The 19,249-nt window shown below is 37.7% G+C and overlaps 1 protein-coding gene across 1 annotated transcript; it reads left to right on the forward strand.

Annotated features, from left to right (window-relative positions):
- The first annotated feature begins 658 nt into the window (after window positions 1–658).
- On the forward strand, window positions 659–18,868 carry LOC306847825 (procollagen galactosyltransferase 2-like). The gene is made up of 12 exons (XM_079382007.1): window positions 659–1,067; window positions 10,102–10,212; window positions 10,435–10,552; window positions 10,732–10,866; window positions 12,224–12,428; window positions 13,566–13,685; window positions 14,386–14,459; window positions 14,617–14,723; window positions 14,823–14,955; window positions 15,745–15,872; window positions 15,986–16,192; window positions 17,534–18,868. Exons 1-12 carry the CDS (start codon window positions 838–840, stop codon window positions 17,805–17,807), a joined length of 1,842 nt encoding a protein of 613 aa, XP_079238133.1. The 5' UTR covers window positions 659–837; the 3' UTR covers window positions 17,808–18,868.
- The last annotated feature ends 381 nt before the right edge of the window (window positions 18,869–19,249 follow it).

Below are 19,249 nucleotides of genomic sequence, written 5' to 3' on the forward strand. Positions count from 1 at the left end.
AACGAAATCAACTACGTCTAAGAATATGCATCACTGTAATCTCATTTCGCTCATGTGCCATATTTACTACAGTTATTGTATACAATACAACTTACTGGTATTAAGCCACCAAAATGTCAGAAAAAATGTGAAAGCTGTTTGAAAGAGCAGCAGGTGTCAGCTGTAGTGAACTGGATCATGTCATGACTGAACTCTCAGAAGTGTGGGAATCATGGGATACAAGAGACGCGAATGGAATGAGATCAAGCACCCGATGGATCAAGTAAATGAGCAAATGTGGACAGAATGGAGGGAATAAACGAAAGGGAATAAAGAGCTCTGGACAACAATAGCTATTTCAAAAGTCAAAATAAGAAATAAACTCTTAGATATTATTTCGCCATTACATGTTTAGTTAGTAAATGATCTGCGCAATCATTTTTAGTTATTTTTGCATATGATATTTGCATACATTAGCCTATCTGCATACCCAACTTAAAGGCTGCTTCGGGGGACTTTTACGGTAAGCAGGCTACGATATTTAAATAGCTACATAGCCATCTGCATCTGCATGATAGTTTGTTTACATTCTTATGAAATATATTCTAATAATAAAGCTAACATGTTGAGATATCACTGAGCAGTTTTTCAACAGTTCTTTGCGCATTTGAGAGATCTCACCCTTCAGTGCCTCAGTGATCTGGTGAAGGGTGTGAAAATCTGGAGAAGGCAACCCACTTTCGTCAAGAGGTAACCTCTCCACCTCTCTCTACCCCTCCTTACACACCCTCGCTGTCTTAGCCTCTCATTCACTCACACACCCGCTCAGGTTGTGACAGCAGTGTCCATCAGGCAGAGATGCCGGCTGAGCGATTCGTGACGATGGCTGTGATTTGTGCTCTGATGGCGCAAAACTGCCGAGGGGAGCTTGTGGCTCATGTGCAGAAGCTGAATCCCGTGCCTGAATCCTCCCTGCTCAAGCCCAAGGTCATGATCGCGATTCTGGCTCGGAACTCGGCGCACAGCCTGCCGTACTACCTGGGCTGCATCGACCGCCTGGACTACCCCAAGGACCGGATTGCGATATGGTGAGACTCTCCAAATTGGACTTTTATGGAGTACGACTGTAGAGGTATGGTTTGCTTTGCAGCAAGTGTGTTGGTTGAAAACTGAGAAGGTCTGGTACATAGTGGAGTTATTGTGGAGTGCGCGCAGGTAAGGTTTGGTTAATGAAAACCTTCTGGCAGATAGAAGAACAGAGACGCCGCTGTCTGCGTGCAGCAGACCTGTTAAAGCAGTTTTACTGCACTCTGTCCACGCGTGTGCACGGATTTAATTACATGTTAAATGAAGATGAAAGGCTTTTGCTGGCTAAGCAACATGTCCTGTCGGTTCTCTTTATAATTAGAGTTTTAGGAGAATTTCTGTCAGCAAAATTTTCGAGTGGCAATCAGTTAACGTTCGTCTCGCGCAGCCGCCCCTACCATCCGTCTTAACGGTGACATGGGCTACTTGCAATATGTGTAATAACACATTAGATAAAAGTAATAGATAATTGCAATACCTATGTTCTGTGCTGTCCGAGACATAAAAATCAAATGAGTTGCGTACGGTGACTTTCTCAAGCGAGCTCGACTCGTGAGGATATGCCTGTATTTATTTGCTCTAACTTGTAAATGTTTTTTGTTACTGAAATTTTGCTGGTGAAACGCATACACTTGTGTGTAAGAATAACTTGTATAGTAACATGAATGATTCGGATATCCCCGCCCCCTTCTTGTCAATAAATACAAGAGAGGGGAAAGAGGAGACCAAAATTAATATCTTTGTCTCCTTCATGCTCATGTTCATATACCACAGATGATGAGCATGAATGATCTGTGAACTATTCTCACTTCCCTTCAGCTTTCCCAAGGGTAAACAAGTGATTTATGTTACATTTCTTTCCAAATCAGTCGGATGGAGGCACACACAACTTTAATTTCATCTCCCTTTCTTCTCTATGTTGCTCTACAGTCTGATCGGAGCTGCTTTGATTGGAAAACAATACACTCCACTGTTATGCCTTATGTTTTAACACTTTTTACATTTATTTCTTCTGACAGGTTTTAACTAGAGAAGTGACACTTATGAAGTGAAATTCATTTTGAATCCTTTTGCATGTCATTTGCAAAAATAAAACTCTACTAACACAGACTAACTTGCTGTTTTCATATAGCCAATCTCTACTACTTTGAATTTAAAGTTGCACTGAAGTAGCAGCATGTCTTTTTTCATTATTGTGATGTACGTTCGAGTGTTCTCTCCAACTCTTGTTGATTAGATTTTGAGATGCTTTGCCATTAAAAGTGGATGCAGATGAACGCAAACTTTCAGGCGCATAAGTCACCAGAGAGAGGTCTGTCATTTTCACCGGAAGGTATGGTTATGACATTTTGATGAAACATTACAAGTCAGCAACAATGAAAAAAAAAAAAAAAAAAAAAAAAACATGCATGGATAAATTGTTTCCAATAAGATTGATAAAATCCATTTATAAAATAGATAAGGTGAATTTTTATTTCATGCCAATTTTAGCTGCCTGTGGGCATTTGTATGTGTATGTGCACAATTATGAAGACCTACAGGAGTTTACTGAACAAACGGAGCAGTCAAATGACAGGCTGAAAGTCTCACTGCTTTGCGAAAGAATGTGGGGAATTAGGGGGAAGAAAGGATGGAGTGAGAGGAAAGGGCAGGGGAGGGGAACTGTTGAAAATTACACAGGGCAGGGGCACCACGAGTGGCCTAACAATCCACATTCCATCCCTATTGACTACGTGCACTGGTCAACCACAATGACACCTCTGTCCAACTTTGTCTTCTCTTATTTGTTAGGTATAAGTATCTCAGATTGGATCAAAGTCTGTATGAGGTGGAAGAGTTGTTTACACTGGATATTGTGTTACTAGCCTGAAAAATACTGTAAATAGCATAACTGGAACAGAATAAGCAACATTTTTGATACATTTATTACTGTAATCCTGACTAACATTTTTGGAGATTTTTTTTTTATTCAGGTAAATAATAGCTGTACTTGAAGGTAACTAGGCCTACTGTACTTAAAAAGGTAGGCAAGATGGTCGACATGAAATTAAAATTCACGATCGCATTCAGATCTGCTTCCATCCAGTCAGCAACTGATGGAGAAAACCAAGTGTTTTTTTGTTAATCTGCTTCACTCAAATGTATATCACAATAAAAAAAAGAAAAAAATCTGTTGCTACTCCCATTTCATCACAACCTTAAAGGAACTTTGATTACATTTAGAGTTTCTGTGATTGACTTCAGCAGGAGCTAAGCTACTATAACGCTGAAGATAATTGTTAGCAATAGCAAGAGAGACAGAGAGGATGATCTCCTCTGACAGTGTCTTGATTAATAGCTCAGACAGTCTTAAGTAATAAAGAAGGAAGAGTGTGAATTCAGCGTTATGTTCCCTAAAGGCACAGTCCTGTAATTAGCAAAACGGTGTTCAAGCTAATGGTGCCAACATGCTTTTGACATAAGTTAGAAATGACTGATCAAGCTAGTCAAAATTACTGAACACAGACTCGTTTATAAGAGCCGACTGCTCTTTTGTGTCTGTTTACTAGCCTTATTGGTATGATGTGATTTTCTTGACAACCATGCGAGCAGTTTTCCTTCAGACTCAGGTGTTCGTTTCAGGAGTTATGATGCTGTTGTTGAGGAATTCTGGGCATTTTGGCAAGTTAAATAAACAAAGCATGCTGAATAGCTATAACAAAGGGCTTGGGAAAACAATAGAGATATGCTGGGTATTGATCTGAAGGACAGATCTGTAAATGATTATGTGGATCTCATTACAGCTTTTTAAGTGTGTTTGTGTTTTTATTAGATTTGCATGAGTTTTGCTATTAATAAAACCCTGGCGGAGTGTTTGATGGGGTCTATAGCCTAACTTGGGCATTTCTTCGGTTCTCCTTCACTATTGTTCTTTTCAACATGTCCAGAACCAGTTTCAGCTCTTTCCAACAACAGTTGGAACCCAACTGAACCCAAAAGACCTCAACCCCGCAGGGGTTCAAGTGTAGAGGAACAATAGTGTTCAAAAGTCCAGACGGCAGGACGATTGCAGACTTTAGTCATGGGTGTCTAATGTCGAGCTGGAATAGTAGTTTATTGGTGTGTAGTGTTTTGGGTCAGGGCAGGTGACCAAATAGTCTGCACAATACTATTATGTAAAAATGACATGGTTGTATAGTGGATATTGTAGCATTTTCATTGCGACACTTGTTTGCAGTTTTGGAGTGTTTAGTCACATGACATTTTATGGTTCTGTTGATTGGCTCAAAATGTTCTGAGGTCCAATGCAGCTGCTAATGAAATATTTGCTATTGCATAACTTTCTCCAGGTATTATATAGACATTTTTGGGGCACACTTGACAAAAGATAGGCATGCGTAAAGCAAGCAGATTTGCAGGGACATATAGTGAGGTATTTTGAGGTGACAGAGGTTTATGTCGTTGGAGGGGAAATGCAGTTTTATTGCTCTCTGCTGGTTTCATCCTTCTGGTAAACCACTGGGATGACTAACATTGTCAGCAGTGTAAGCAATCAATCTATCTGTCTACCTCTCCCTGTTTCAATCTTTTTCTCTCACACCCCTTTCTCATTTTTTCACTGTCTATTTGTCTGCTCTTGTTCTGTGCATAATCACATATCACATACCTTTTCACAGTGTTTCACAGATGTGTTTATATTCTCAAGGAAGATGAACGTCAGAGTCTCTGATTTCATGTGAATGTTTGATAAACTCTGTCACTGTGTCAGGTGAGACTGTGGGAATCTCTCCTGCTTTCCAGACCGACTAGTCTATGATCCTATATGCGCTCTTGAGAAGAGCATTTGTATTTTTACAGATGTGATGAACTAGCATCACACTCTAGATGTGTTTGTGTGTGACATGGCAGAGCTGTGTTGACAGAGGGTGGCTGGAGGAATTGGAGTACAGCAAGGGTTTCACGAGCCCCTTTACCCCCTCCTCAATCTACAAGAGCCAGGCAGCCACGTCAGCCCATGCATGGGAGCAGAGCCACTGCAAAGCAAGCAAACACACACACACACACACACACACACACACACACACACACGTGTTTGTTTTTGTGAAAAGTGGGGACATCCCATAGGCGTAATGGTTTTTATACTGTACAAACTGTATGTGCTATTGCCCTACTTAGCAGGAGACTGCATTTCTATTTCCCCCCAAAAAACTCACTCTGTATGATTTATAAGCATTTTGAAAAGTGGGGACATGGGGCAATGTCCTGAAAAGTCACCTTCACCTTTTTATACCTATGTCATACCTGTGTCATTATACAAATGTATGTCCTCATTTGTCACAAAAACGCGTGCACACACAAACACATACACACACATCTGTAACTGGTTATGTTTGAACTAATGGACATTTTCATTAATATTTAGAAACTTTTGTTTTAATTCCATTCAATTTTTTTATGTTTTCTCAATAAATAATGTTACAAAGCAGAACTATTTTGGCTAAATGTATGCAAAAGTTTACTTTGTCAATTTATTTTGTGTTCTAATAGGGATAGTTCACCTAATATGAGAATTCTGTCATCATTTATTAACCTTTATATTGTTCCAAAACTGCAGTTTTTTTAAATCCTTTGGACACAAAAAAGATCAAAAGTAATTTTTTTATCTATACAATGAAGGTTAATGGCCCAGTGTTGATATGGACCCCATTTACATTTATTGTACAGACATAAACAGTTGAAACATTTTGAAAATATCTTTTTATGTGTTCTGAAGAAATTCATAGATGTTTGGAATGACATGAAGGGGAGTAAATCATGACATAATTTTCATCTTTGCAATGAACAATCCCTTTAAATTACGAGTATATCTGTGTATGGTGTGTTGCATTAATGTTACAAGTCATTAGAGCATCTACTCTCCACATTAGTCCAGATATATTTGAAAATGTGTTTTAGTTTCAAAACGCTCTCCATTGCAAAAGTTGTTCGTCAATGCGGGCATGTAAAAAAAGCATCAGTTTGCTGCAAATCCATGAAATATCATAAACACTTATTAAGGTGATACCAAGAAACCAGGCATAAAGTTCTCATTATCATGTCATTCTTCTGTTTTCAAATTTATGTTATGAGGGTGTAGTTTGTAGTTATGAAAGACTGTTCTCTGTCATTATGAACACACATGCTCATCTTAATACAACAGATCCATTGTTATAGTTGAAATGGGTAATCAGCCTAGAAGGAAGTTTGTTTCGGCGTTATCAGAGCAGCTTTGAACAGTAGAAGACTTTATTAATATCTTTTTTAGTGGTTTATCTAATTCAGGGTTATTTAATGTATTCTCTGTGTTTTTACTCAAACATGATTGCTTCTTTTATTAGGGGATAGTCCTCTTTATCTCTGATGGCTGTACTGTGCAGGTGGAGAAAGTATAAGATGTGCGTGATTTATGTGCGTGAGTAGCATGTGGTCTCCAGATGCTGTCAGTAAGGACATATGGATGAGAAACAGAGAGACAAAAACAGAGAGTGAGCCCCAGGCAGTCAGATAATGAGCTGGAGACTTACAATAAACTTCAAACAGGCGGTGAAAGAAAATCGCGTTTTTATAAGCAAAGTCCTGCTTCCTCCAAGCACAGCAGGAGCCCACACATACAAAACTAAATGTTCTGCCATGACACACACACACATCCCTAACACTTTTAATCACCTTTATCATGAGGTCCACTTAGAGAATATTGCAAGTGAAATAACTTTTGGTCTTTTGCCTTGCCTTGCCTAATTGCAGCTTGGACTGTGGGTTTATTTCCCAAACATTAAAAATGAACATAAATCGATATACAGATTTGGAGAAGTGTCTAAATAATATTGTAGAATATAGACCTTGTTCAGAAAGTGTATGTAACGTGGTCAGTGTCAGCAGTGTGTTTTTGCTCTCGGGTGTGGAAATTTGTTAGGGTTCGAGAGGTGAGAGTGAAAGGTGAGGAGAATGTGTCTCTCCGGATATATGACTGACTGAACCTTCAAAAACCAGAAGTTTGAGTCATTCATATGCTGGCAGGTTCGAATTCCTCTGGCTGTTTACTTGTCCGGTCATGAATATGAGTGTTGCCCCCTGCGGCCAGAGCTGAGACACAGCCTCAAAGACTTCATACAGGCAGAAATACATTCACATCAGCACACATTTGCTTATATTTGGGAGAATCAAAAAGCATGCCGAGGTATTTTATTATTATTATTATTATTATTAAAGAAAAAATACAATATAAAAAGAATATTTATGTATTTTTCAAAACTATTCATTTGTATTATTATTGAGATTATTTTTATGAGTTTATTTTATATATTATTTAAATTGTAAGGGATTTATAAATTATTGTAGTATTTATTTTAGCAATTTTAATAAAATCAATCATTTAAACATTAATTTAAACAATTAATATTCATTACTATTAATAAAAAGTAATGAGAATCATAATTACAAATTATTTTAAGCGCAATTGTCAAATATATATATATATATATAACAATACATTTCTATTTTTCTTTTAATTTTAGGAGAAATATGAGCCAGACATGTTCTTCGTGAGATTTCCCCATTTACAGTCAGACATAATGTAAGCATATAGTAATGTAGCATAAATCATAAATATTCATAAATCAAATCATAAATGTTAATTCTCACCAGGGATACTTGCACACTTCACTATGTGTATATGTGCAGTTTTCTTTGTCATGGAGCCGTATAGCCCAAAATTCATTGTGTGGGTCTCTCCCCAGGAGGGTTGGAGAAGAACACATGTGCAATCATGTACCATTAGAGAGTCATTTAAAGAGATGTAGCATGTCTGTATATTCCAGATGTTTATATCGGCTGCAGTAGTGTGACAGAATCACAACATGTTTATTTAATTCATATAAATGCAGAACTAGAATGAACAGAGTACTGAACATAAGTATGAGAATTGCATGCAAAGAAAAACCTAACACAATGTATAATAATATGTAATGCATATGCATGCGCTCTTTTGCTTTTCTTCTTCATTGTTCATTCTGATCTTAATGGATTTTTCACAGATGTTCTGGAAAAATTATTTCAGCTTGAAGGCCTGTTTTCCTATAAAGCAACTGTGGCACACTTGCATTAGCTGAAGTCCTCAGAAAAGTGGTGTGTGTGAAAGCAGTGATCTTTTTGACAGTGAATTACCTGTCATTACCTGTGTGTCAGGTGTTTTTCGAACCAGTGATAAAAAACCAGACTGCTTATCAAGCTTGATAAAATCTTGGACACCCATAAAGCATACTTAAAACACACATACATCACCTTGGCCTCTATTTTCGGCACTCTTTGTTGGAATATGTTGTTTGTGTGAGTGACAAAATAGCAGTCGTGGTGTCAAATAACTGGTCTATCGCTTGTTATTTAAAGACGAAGAGTGTATAATAATATGAGTTTACTTACTGTAGATGCACACACTGCATAGTGCATACACTGTTATCTGTTGTCTGACAATGTTTGTTTGTGGGAGTTATATGTGTATTGGTGGGTTTACACTAGTATTATTCACTGCAGATGTTCAAGACAGACATAGCCGTAGATTTAGAAGGCGGCAGTGGGAACAGGATGGATGTATCCCTCAAAATAAAAAAAATTAAATCCCTGAAAATAAATAAACAAACCAAAAAAACAGATATAATTTTTTTTACATTGACATAATTTTACATGAGAAGTATAACACAAATAGACTCACAAATAGATTCATGTTTTGTCTTGTTTTATGCATAAATCTCAGTAAATTTAGTAACGTTAATGCTTTAAATAAATAAATGAGAAATATATAAAAATATAATATTTTTTTCTTGCTAAAAATATCTAAGCATTCTTAAATGACTGTCAGGTTACATGAAGTACAGTAAAATGGCACAAAAGAGACTTTATCCCAGAGAATATATTGTAACCAGACTCATGTTTTGTCTTGTTTTAAAGCATAAACCTCAGTAAAATTAGTAAAGTTTATGCTTTAAAACAAGCAAATAATGTAATTTATTTTCTTAGCTAAATTTAGGCCTGTATTGCTTAAAGGATGGATAATTAGTACTTGAAAATAAGAAAAAAAAAGGCTGGTTATGAATAGGCTTTTTGTAATTTATTATTATTATTATGACTCATTTAACTGTTTTTGCACTTGTCTACACATTTGGTGAAATGAATCCAGTTTCATTTTCTCCATTGCCTCAAGTTTCATCCCAGTGCTGCTGCAGAACATCCCGCAGTGCTCTATTAATATGGCTAGACACACCAGTTGAATTGTATTTCTGGTAAAGGTGGGGTGAGAAAATGTGAATGTGTGTGTGAATGTGACGACTGAGGTGATGTCAATATTTGTTGGTTTTTTTCCCCACAGAGTCCCTGTGCAGTGGAGGTTTCCACTGGCACAGCCAAACGGCCCTGACTACACTAAGGACACTGAGTGTGTTTGTGTGCTTGTCTCAGTGTTTACATGTGATCTCCACAAGCCACAGAGTAGTAATGCTGGGAAAACTCACTGTTATGTCACACCGTATATGTAAATTAGTTGCTGTTTTGCATAAATGTTGTTGCAAGTCACGGTATACTGTTTTATGAAGTCAGAAGTTTCAGAATTTTCACTTGCTAGTAACATGTTTAACTATGCTAAGCTAGGCCCCTGAAATGCTAATATGAAACTTAGACAATACGTCTTTTTCCTCTCACAAGCTGCTATTGGCAAGCTGTTGTTAAGTGCCTCACTTCCTTGCAAGCCCATAAATGCGCCTGAGGAATTTATCAGTCCTGGAAATACAGCGCTAGCTTGCGTGCGTCATCAAATAGCACTTTTGACATCTTCACATGAATTTTAATAATCTTATCGAGCTTTGTCACAAGTCTAGGAAAAGAAAATATTAACTTAAAACACATTGTTGACTATTCCTTGCCTGAGGGACGCATCGCTCTTTCACTGCTCCTGATGAGCAGCTGTTTTTGGAGATTGTCTTGTTTATTGTCAAAATGATGCAAATTCTCCTTTATCGTTTCTTGAAGGGCTGCAACGGACCATAATGTGGACAACACCACATCCATGCTGAGAGAATGGCTGAAGAACAGACAGAGCAGATACCATTATGTGGAGTGGAGGCCCATGGAGGAGCCACGGTTGGTTGAAAACATCTTGTTCGAGAACAGGAGGTTTCAAAGTCAATTAGCACTAATGGCTGTTTATGTCAGGAATTTGCAACAGACATTTGCAATCTGCTAATGTCTTTCCCATCTAAATCTAATGATTTCCAGAACAGGGATTTAAAAAAATCATGTCAATTCTGTCATTATTTCGTCACCATCCTGTTCCAATCCTATGCATCTTTTTGTCTATATAAGGTCATACACAGACGAGTGGGGGCCGAAACACTGGGCTCCATCTCGTTTCAATCATGTAATGAAGCTCAGACAGGCGGCACTGAAGGTTGCACGAGAGCGCTGGGCTGATTATATACTGGTGAGGTCTTGCTGCTTTTCTTGTCATATTTGACTTATGTTGCATCTGTTACACTCATGTTAAATAAAAACCGCAGGTACTATTACTCCAACTATTTTCATGATATGACACATTTGCGTTGATGCTAAATTGGTATTTTTATGTAAAACTGCAACTACATCTCTCTCTTTTTCTCTCAGTTTGTCGACAGTGATAACCTCCTGACTAACCCACGGGTGCTGGATCTAATGATGGCAGAGAATTTCACTCTGGTGGCACCCATGTTGGATTCCCGATCTCTCTACTCAAACTTCTGGTGTGGCATCACGCCTCAGGTAAACCTTGTTCACCTCAGGCTCAAAGAGTAATATATTAAAGAGATAGTTCACTCACAAATACAAATTATGTCGTCATTTACTCACCCTTATGATTTTCCAATCCTGTAAGTTTTACAGGATTGGATCAAATTAAGATATTCTTAATGAAATCTGAGAGCTTTCTGACCCTGCATAGACAACAATGTAACTAAAATGTTCCCAGGCCCAGAAACGCAGTAAGGAAATCGATAAAGCAGTCCGTGACATCAGTGGTTCAACCGTAATTTTGCAAAGCTACGAGAATTTTTTTTTTTGTGCACAAAGAACACAAAAATAACGACTTTATTCAACAGTACCATGACGGATGCACATTTTGCTGCTGACGCAGAACACGAATGTATTGCGTCTTGTTTACGATCAGAAGAATGCACGCGCATGCGTCATGGTACTTTCCATAATGGCGGTAGACAGTTACTTGGGGAAGAAGAATTTTTCAATAAAGTTATTTTTGTTTTTTTTGCACACAATTTTTTTTCTCATTGCTTCATAAAATTACAGTTGAACCACAAATGTTACATCAACTATTTTACCGATGTCCTCACTATGTTTCTGGGCCTGGGAATATTTCATTTACATCGCTGTCTATGGAAGATCAAAAAGCTCTCGGATTTTAGCAAAAATATCTTAATTTGTGTTCCGAAGATGAACAAAGGTCTTATGGCTTTGGAACAAAATGAGGGTGAGTAATTAATGACCGAATTTTAATTGTTTGGTGAACTAACCCTTTAAGGTAAGATTTATTGCTTTTGTTCAAAATGCATTCAAACGAAACTGTACATTCAGCGTTCACAGTTAAAATATGTAGCAAATTAGCTTAAAATGGCAATATTTATCATTAATTATATCTGGTTATAATTAATAATAAATATTTAAATTAGATCTTAGAATTAACTGTAGTAGAATCGATATTACAATTATTTGATCTGTCCATCCACCGAGCAGGCACTATAATTATTTAGCAATTCTAGGAAAGATTATTTTCCTGGCCAAGGAACAATAGCCTTCCTACTTGTACTGTATAGCAGTAGTTTAGCATGTAGCAAGGAGCAGCATTCAGTGACTTCGAATCGTGAGCAGAGCACAGAGACAATCAATTGTGAATATAAGGGATTAGAGAAAAAAAATAAAAAATATATATATATATATATTTTATAGGTCAGTAGGCCAGGTCAGTAATTTATATGCAAATGTCAAAAGGCTAAAAGGGTCTCTTAAAACCAAGTGTAATTAACCATCAATGAGTTTACGCAGACGCTACAATCGTAATTATGGACAATGCTTCAATAGCCTGATATCTATTTATGCCATTTTCTAGGGTTATTACAAGCGCACCCCAGACTACCAGCCTATCCGTGAGTGGAAGCGTTTGGGCTGTTTCTCAGTTCCCATGGTGCACTCCACCTTCCTGTTGGATCTGAGACGTAGCGCCACACTCGACATGGCTTTCTACCCACCTCACCCTGACTACAGCTGGGTGTTTGATGACATCATGGTTTTTGCATTCTCTGCGCGACAAGCTGGTGAGAGATCTCCATTGGATTGCTTCAACAATGGTGCATTAAAATTATGTGTATTTTGGTGCCTTGCGATTAGTGCGCCGACATACAGCGCAACTGCGCTCACGGAGACCAGAGTTCGAATCTCGGCTTGAGGTCTTTTGCCGATCCCGCTCCCCTCTCTCTTCACCCAAAGCTTTCCTGTCTACTCTACACTGTCCTGTCCAATTAAAGGCATAAAAAGACCATAAACAAATCTTAAAAAAAAGATGTGTATTTGTCTGATTATATGTTTTTGTAGACTATTATGTTTTATAAATAACAGTTTAAAGTAAGGTTTAATTCCGTATAATTCAAGTTAAGCAATGCATTGGGCATTTTTAGCATTTATTAAATTAGGTAATTAGGTTAAATTATATATATTTAATTTAAATATCAAATAATAAAATCAAATGTTATAATATTAACGTGAATGGGTTGTATATATAGAAATTAACATTAGGCTAGATTAATAAATGCTGGCATTATAGTATTTTTTTTTTTTTGTTAGGTTATGATACGCATTAACTAATGTTAAACCATTGAACATATTGTAAGTGTTGCCATTTTATTATTTAAGTGCATGAGTTGTTTTGGAAATGAGTGCTTTTAAGCATGGAATGTTTTCAGAGCAAACAGATGAAGGCAGTTAAGAGTACCGTTCTTCTGTTTTTGGGACCCAGAACAGACACGGATCAGAAACTAACACATAAATCGCTGCACCGCCAACTTTCCAGCTCCAGTATATGTTGCTGAGGAGGGTTTGTGTTAATATAACAGCTTTAATGTCGGATAATCTTGTGGCTAATATAACCGGCTCCAGCTGGGCAGTTTTATGGCCTCTTAGGGTGTTTGTGGATCTTCCATTAAGGAAATAATGTGTGAGAGAGAGAGAGCGTGCAGTGGATTTACAGTAAATCACATACACACACAGCTAACACAAAGCCGTCAAACCACGACTCCAAACACACCCATGAATAAAGCCATGACAACACCAAACCACACAAACACATTAATGATGTAACACTCATATTTCTCGTTGTGTAGGGTGGGCTGACTACATAGGGTACATAGAGTTATGTAAGATATTCATGATGTATTATGCTGTTGTTTTTTCTGTAGGTGTACAGATGTATGTATGTAACAGAGAACATTACGGTTTTCTGCCTGTACCTCTGAAGGCCCAGCAGAGTGTAGAAGATGAGGAGGAGAGTTTCACACACACCATCACTGAGGCCATGAGTGAGTATTATCACTCACAAACACATTATATACACATTAAAGCATAGATGTTCATGCATTCACTACAGTTCAAAAGTTTGGGGCTAATTCCATTTTTAAATGCTTTTGAAAATGGGCTTTTATGCTCTGCAAAACGCCATTTATTTGATCAGAAATACAGTAAAAACAGTAATAATGTGAAATATTATTACAACTTAAAATAACATTTCTATTTTTATATATTTTAAAATGTAATTTTTTTTTTTTTTTGTGGAAACCATGTTTTTTCAGGATTCTTTGAATAGAGCGTTCAAAAGAACCACCTTTATTTGAAATAGAAATCTTTTTTAACATTATGAAATGTCTTTACTGTCACTTTTGATAAGTTTAATGCATCTGCTGAATAAAAGTCTTGATTTCTTTAAAAAATAAAATAAAATCTTACTGACCCCAAACTTTGGAACAGTAGAATATGTTTATCAAGCCATTTTGTTTTTGGGCACCGTTGCTTGGTCCCCACAATGTAGACAAACACACACACCCATAAGAAGCACACCCATGGCCACTGCCCCTAATAAACCACCCTTTTACCAGCATTTTAAATCTTTACACTTTATATTTTCAACCCTTATTAATTACAGGTTTTATTTACATTTTGTTAGGTTCCAGTGTGTAATTGTCAGATGTCCGTTTTATGCAACTAAAATGCCTTTTCTTGCAGTTGATCATAACATAAAACCCTCTGAGTTTCTCTTCACTCCACCCAAATCCCAGGACAAGATGGGCTTTGACGAGGTGAGAGAGCAGAATCTCTGGAATGTCTTGCTTGACTGGACACTCATGATAGATATTCTGCAGAGAAACCTCAGCTGATTTAAGCTTCTTTGAAGCGACATTTGCTTATTTTGCCCTGCTTCATTCCTCAGACTCTCTCATTCTCTTTTCTGTTCAGATCTTTCTGATTAACCTGAAGCGGAGGTTGGACCGGCGGGAACGGATGTTGAACACAATGGCGGTGCTGGGACTTGAGGCCACGCTGGTTGATGCTGTAGATGGCAAGTAGGTCATCAAGGGGACATTCTGTGGAATCATATTTGTGATGTTTGGGGTTTGGATGTTTGGGTTACTGTTGATTTGACCTTTTTTATTCCCTGTCAGGGCACTGAATACATCTCACCTTCAAGCTCTAGGTATAGAAATGATGCCGGGATATAAAGATCCATACTCTGGTAGGGTGCTGACGCGCGGAGAGATTGGCTGTTTCCTCAGCCACCACTTCACCTGGAAGCAGGTACAGACACACTCGCATATAAACAAACATGTGACACTTCCTGTAAATAGAATTTGGAATAGGGCCTATGGATTTTCCTTTTTCAATATATAATTAATGAAAGAGGTCAGAGTTAAATATTATATGAATTACTTTATTTTGCATTCATTTTGTATGAAGTTTTCAGTTTTTGCAAAAATTTGTTACATGCTTAATACAATTTAAAACTCTCCTATTTATAAGTAAATGTGATGAATAAAACATTCAATTGGAAACTTATACTTCCCATAAATTAAAGAAAATTTTTTCTTCTAATAGAAAATTAGAATCTTCTAATAGAATCTTGTGTAAGAGTTGAATGATTAAGATTGTCAAATGCTGTCGATACTAATATTTGTCTTAAAACTTTTAGATTTTTTTGGTTTATTTGATGTTAGATAAACATAATTTTTTTTTATAGAATTATATTTCTTTAACACATCTAATAATTATCAGAACACAATCTTGGAATTTGTGCCTCTAATGATTTAAAACAAAGTAAGTGGAACATATTAGCAAAAAGTTCTGTATATATGTACACAAACACAGGGGACATGCTGGACTCCCTGTGTCTTTATTTTTGGCCTCTGTTAAGATTTTCACTGTTAATTAATGTTTTATATAAGCCAAACATAGTATAATTGCCCAGTTAATCAGATGAGCAACACTCAAGTAAATTTTTCCATTTTCTGAAACAAGATTTTTCAACAGACAAATCATTTTCCATTTACTGTGTGTGTGTGTGTGTGTGTGTGTTTGTATGTGTGAAAGGTGGTGGAGAGGGGTCTGCAGCATGTGCTGGTGTTGGAGGATGACGTGAGGTTTGAGCCTCGATTTAAAAGGAGGTTACAGACCATCATGGAGGATGTTGAAAATGCTCAGCTAAACTGGGATCTCATGTAAGAACAACAACAGCTGAAAACAAACACATGATGAGACATTTTCATCGTTCAAAAAATTATATTGATCTTTCTCTTTCTACATCTCTCTCTTTCTTCTTCGCTCTCCATAGATATGTGGGCCGTAAGCGGATGCAAGTAGCTCAGCCAGAGGTGTCCGTAGAGGGTGTTAATAATCTGGTGGAGGCTGATTACTCATATTGGACTCTAGGTTATGCCCTTTCACAGCAGGGGGCCAAAAAACTCCTCGCTGCTCAGCCATTCGGCAAGATGCTCCCTGTGGATGAGTTCCTGCCAGTCATGTTCAACAAACACCCAAAGTAAGTGTGATGCATGGATGGGTGTGTGGATAGATAGATTGATGGACAGATAAATCAATGGATGGATGCAAGGATAGATTGATGGATAGGTCGATGGCTGAATGCATCCATAGTTTGATGGATAGATAGATCAATGGATGGATGTACATATAGATGGATGGATGCATGGATAGATTTATGGATAGATCGATGGATGTATACACAGATAGTTCAATAGATAGATAGATAGATTGATTGATGTATAGATGGATGGATGGATGGATGCATGGTTAGATACATGGATGGATGGATAGATAGATCAATGGATGGATGGATGTATAGATATATGAATGAATGGATGGATGCACAGATAGACCGATGGATGGATGGATCAATGGACAGATAGATAAATGGATGGATGCATGGATAGATTGATGGATATATAGATAGATGGGTAGATGGATCAATCGATAGATAGATTAATGGATAGATAGATATCTTTCAGAAGCTTTTACACACAGGTGCACACTGAGGCTGTACTACTGAGTAGAACAGACACAGTGCTAGATTGTTCAGAGTGGGGGGAGAAAGTATGGTGTCCCTACTGGGTCACACAATGACTGCCTTTCTATCCTGTTTCCTCTATTGGGAGGCCTGCTCAGCACTAGCTGTGCCCCCAGCATGTGTCGCCTTTACTGGCCCTTCTCTCTTTCTCGACTAACACCCTCAGTACCCTGCGGTCCTTCTCCTCTGTTGTCTTGCATTCTCTGGGTCTCTCTCCCTACTTTGATGAATTTTGGGAAGGGCCAGTTCTTCCTGTTCTCGGCATTCAAGGGACAAAATTCCCATTGATGGTCCTCTGAGTTTTGGGGGAAGGGCCATTGGTATAAGAAAGATGGATTCCTGTATAAATATACTCCACTTTCTTTGTGTTTGTGGTGTGTGTGTGTGTGTGTGTGTGAGAGAGAGAGAGCGAGAGAGAGAGAGAGGGAGAGAAAGAGTCATTGTGTAACACAAGCGTGTGAATTTAGTGTTTTATTATTTGTAAAGTGTAGAAAATAATCCAGTTTTCATGTCATTTAGATAGCTTTACCCATTGTAGAATAATTTAATTGTACTAAATATACATTAATGTAAAATATTAGTATGCCGATATTTAGATGAAGTACGTTTAGATTCAGTAAGATTTTTTGTAAAGAATTTATTACTTTTATTCTGCAACAATTTATTAAAGTAATGGCTGTTGAAAATTAGCTTTGCCTTCACAGTAATAAATTATATGAAAAATTCAATTTACATCATTGTGTAATTTTTCTCATGCCCTTGCTTTTCTTCTCCCCTCCCCTCATGTCTCTCTCTCAGTGTGGCATACATGTCTCACTTTGATCCCAGAGATCTGCATGCTTTCTCTGTTGAGCCGCTGTTGTTGTACCCAACACACTATACGGGTGAGCCGGGTTACTTCAGCGACACAGAGACTTCCACTATTTGGGATGACGAGGCCATCAGCACAGACTGGGACAGACAGTATGCTAAAAAAACTGCTCAGCAGGAACAAATTCGTTCTGTTGCTCAGAACAGCGTCATCGGGGACACACCACCGCCTGCGTCCCGAGCCTCGCGAGACGAACTCTGAGTCCTCGACGTGTTCTCAAACTACACAACTGAATGACAAAACACACTGACTCATAGACAACTCACTTCTCAATGTCCACCAGTTCCCTCCTCTTTGGCGACACTTTGGCCAATAGCATGACAGCTGGCTGGGATGCTCGAACACCATTGGCTTGCTGGTTGATTTTGCACTAAGGCACACAAGCTCCTTTTATTTTCACTTATTTATTTCATCATGCCTTGCAGGGACCAAACTGTCCTCTGTGGACACTTCAAAGTGTTTGAAGGATGACTACACTGTGGAAGGACCGGACAGAGGAACATAGACATATGGGAGTTAGATTTGGGTTTGCTAGTGGATGAACAAGACAGACGAATCTTTATTTTAATGTTTTCTTTCATTTTTTCCCCCCCATTTGTAATATAAAAACAGATACAGTTTATGCACAGAGTACTGAATAAAAGAGTCCTACAGCTTGTCTACATTTCTACTGTATATTGTCAGGAAGGAAATTATATTTTAAGTTGATATATTTATATTGCATCACAAAATCACTTTTAAATGTTATTCATGTGTCAAATATATATTAGAGGCATAAATTAAGAGCAGTGGTTACATCATTTTGTGGGGAGGTTGTTCAAATCTGTCCTGTTTTCACATAATTCAGTTGTATTGGATTTAAAACTCTAAAAACTCTATCTAAAATGCGTTAAATTTTCTTAAAAGGAGAACATGTGACTTTTGCCACACATCATTCACTGGTCATTATGTGAATTTTTTTAATGAATAAGAGCAGCTGTACTCAGTCTAGTTCAAAGTGTGTGTGAGATAAAAGTTGTTTTTGTGTTATTGTGAACATCATACCGTCACTAATTCCTTCCAGAATATTCCAGGAGGCTCATGTGTCTTAAAAAGTGTATGATTCTACTGGGCATTAGTGGGCATTCTCATTTTTCCAAACACACTCGTATTTTTCCACTCAGCAGGCTGGCTCCTGTTCACTGACTGTTGATTTCATTACCTTCTTTGATATCTGAAGACATGGTGCTGGTGGTGGACTGATTCAATAAAACTGACTGATCAATAATATAATGTGTCTTATGATGTCTTTGCAAGCTAACAAAATTCATAGCTTCAGATTCATTTTGGTACATTGACAACCTTTGTATGCTTAGGCAGTTAAGTACTACCAACAGCTTCTGTGCTAAATTCTCACTAGATGTGTTTGAAAACTCCATTCAGTGCAGAGGAGATGTGTATGTGTTGGGTTATGGCTAAAATGGTAAGATACTGCATTTGGCAACCAAAAACACGGCACACCAAACAATCTAAAACACCGACCATAAATAAGCTTGCTGTTTCAGAATGTGCTGCCAATTTAATGTTTATGACCAGCTAGTAAACAAGAGATGTTTACACAGAGTGGCCTGTGCTAAAATGTCTTGGGTCTTTGCCATGTTAGT

Source organism: Barbus barbus (genome assembly GCF_936440315.1).
Source record: "Barbus barbus genome assembly, chromosome: 28".
Classification (NCBI taxonomy): Eukaryota; Metazoa; Chordata; class Actinopteri; order Cypriniformes; family Cyprinidae; genus Barbus; species Barbus barbus.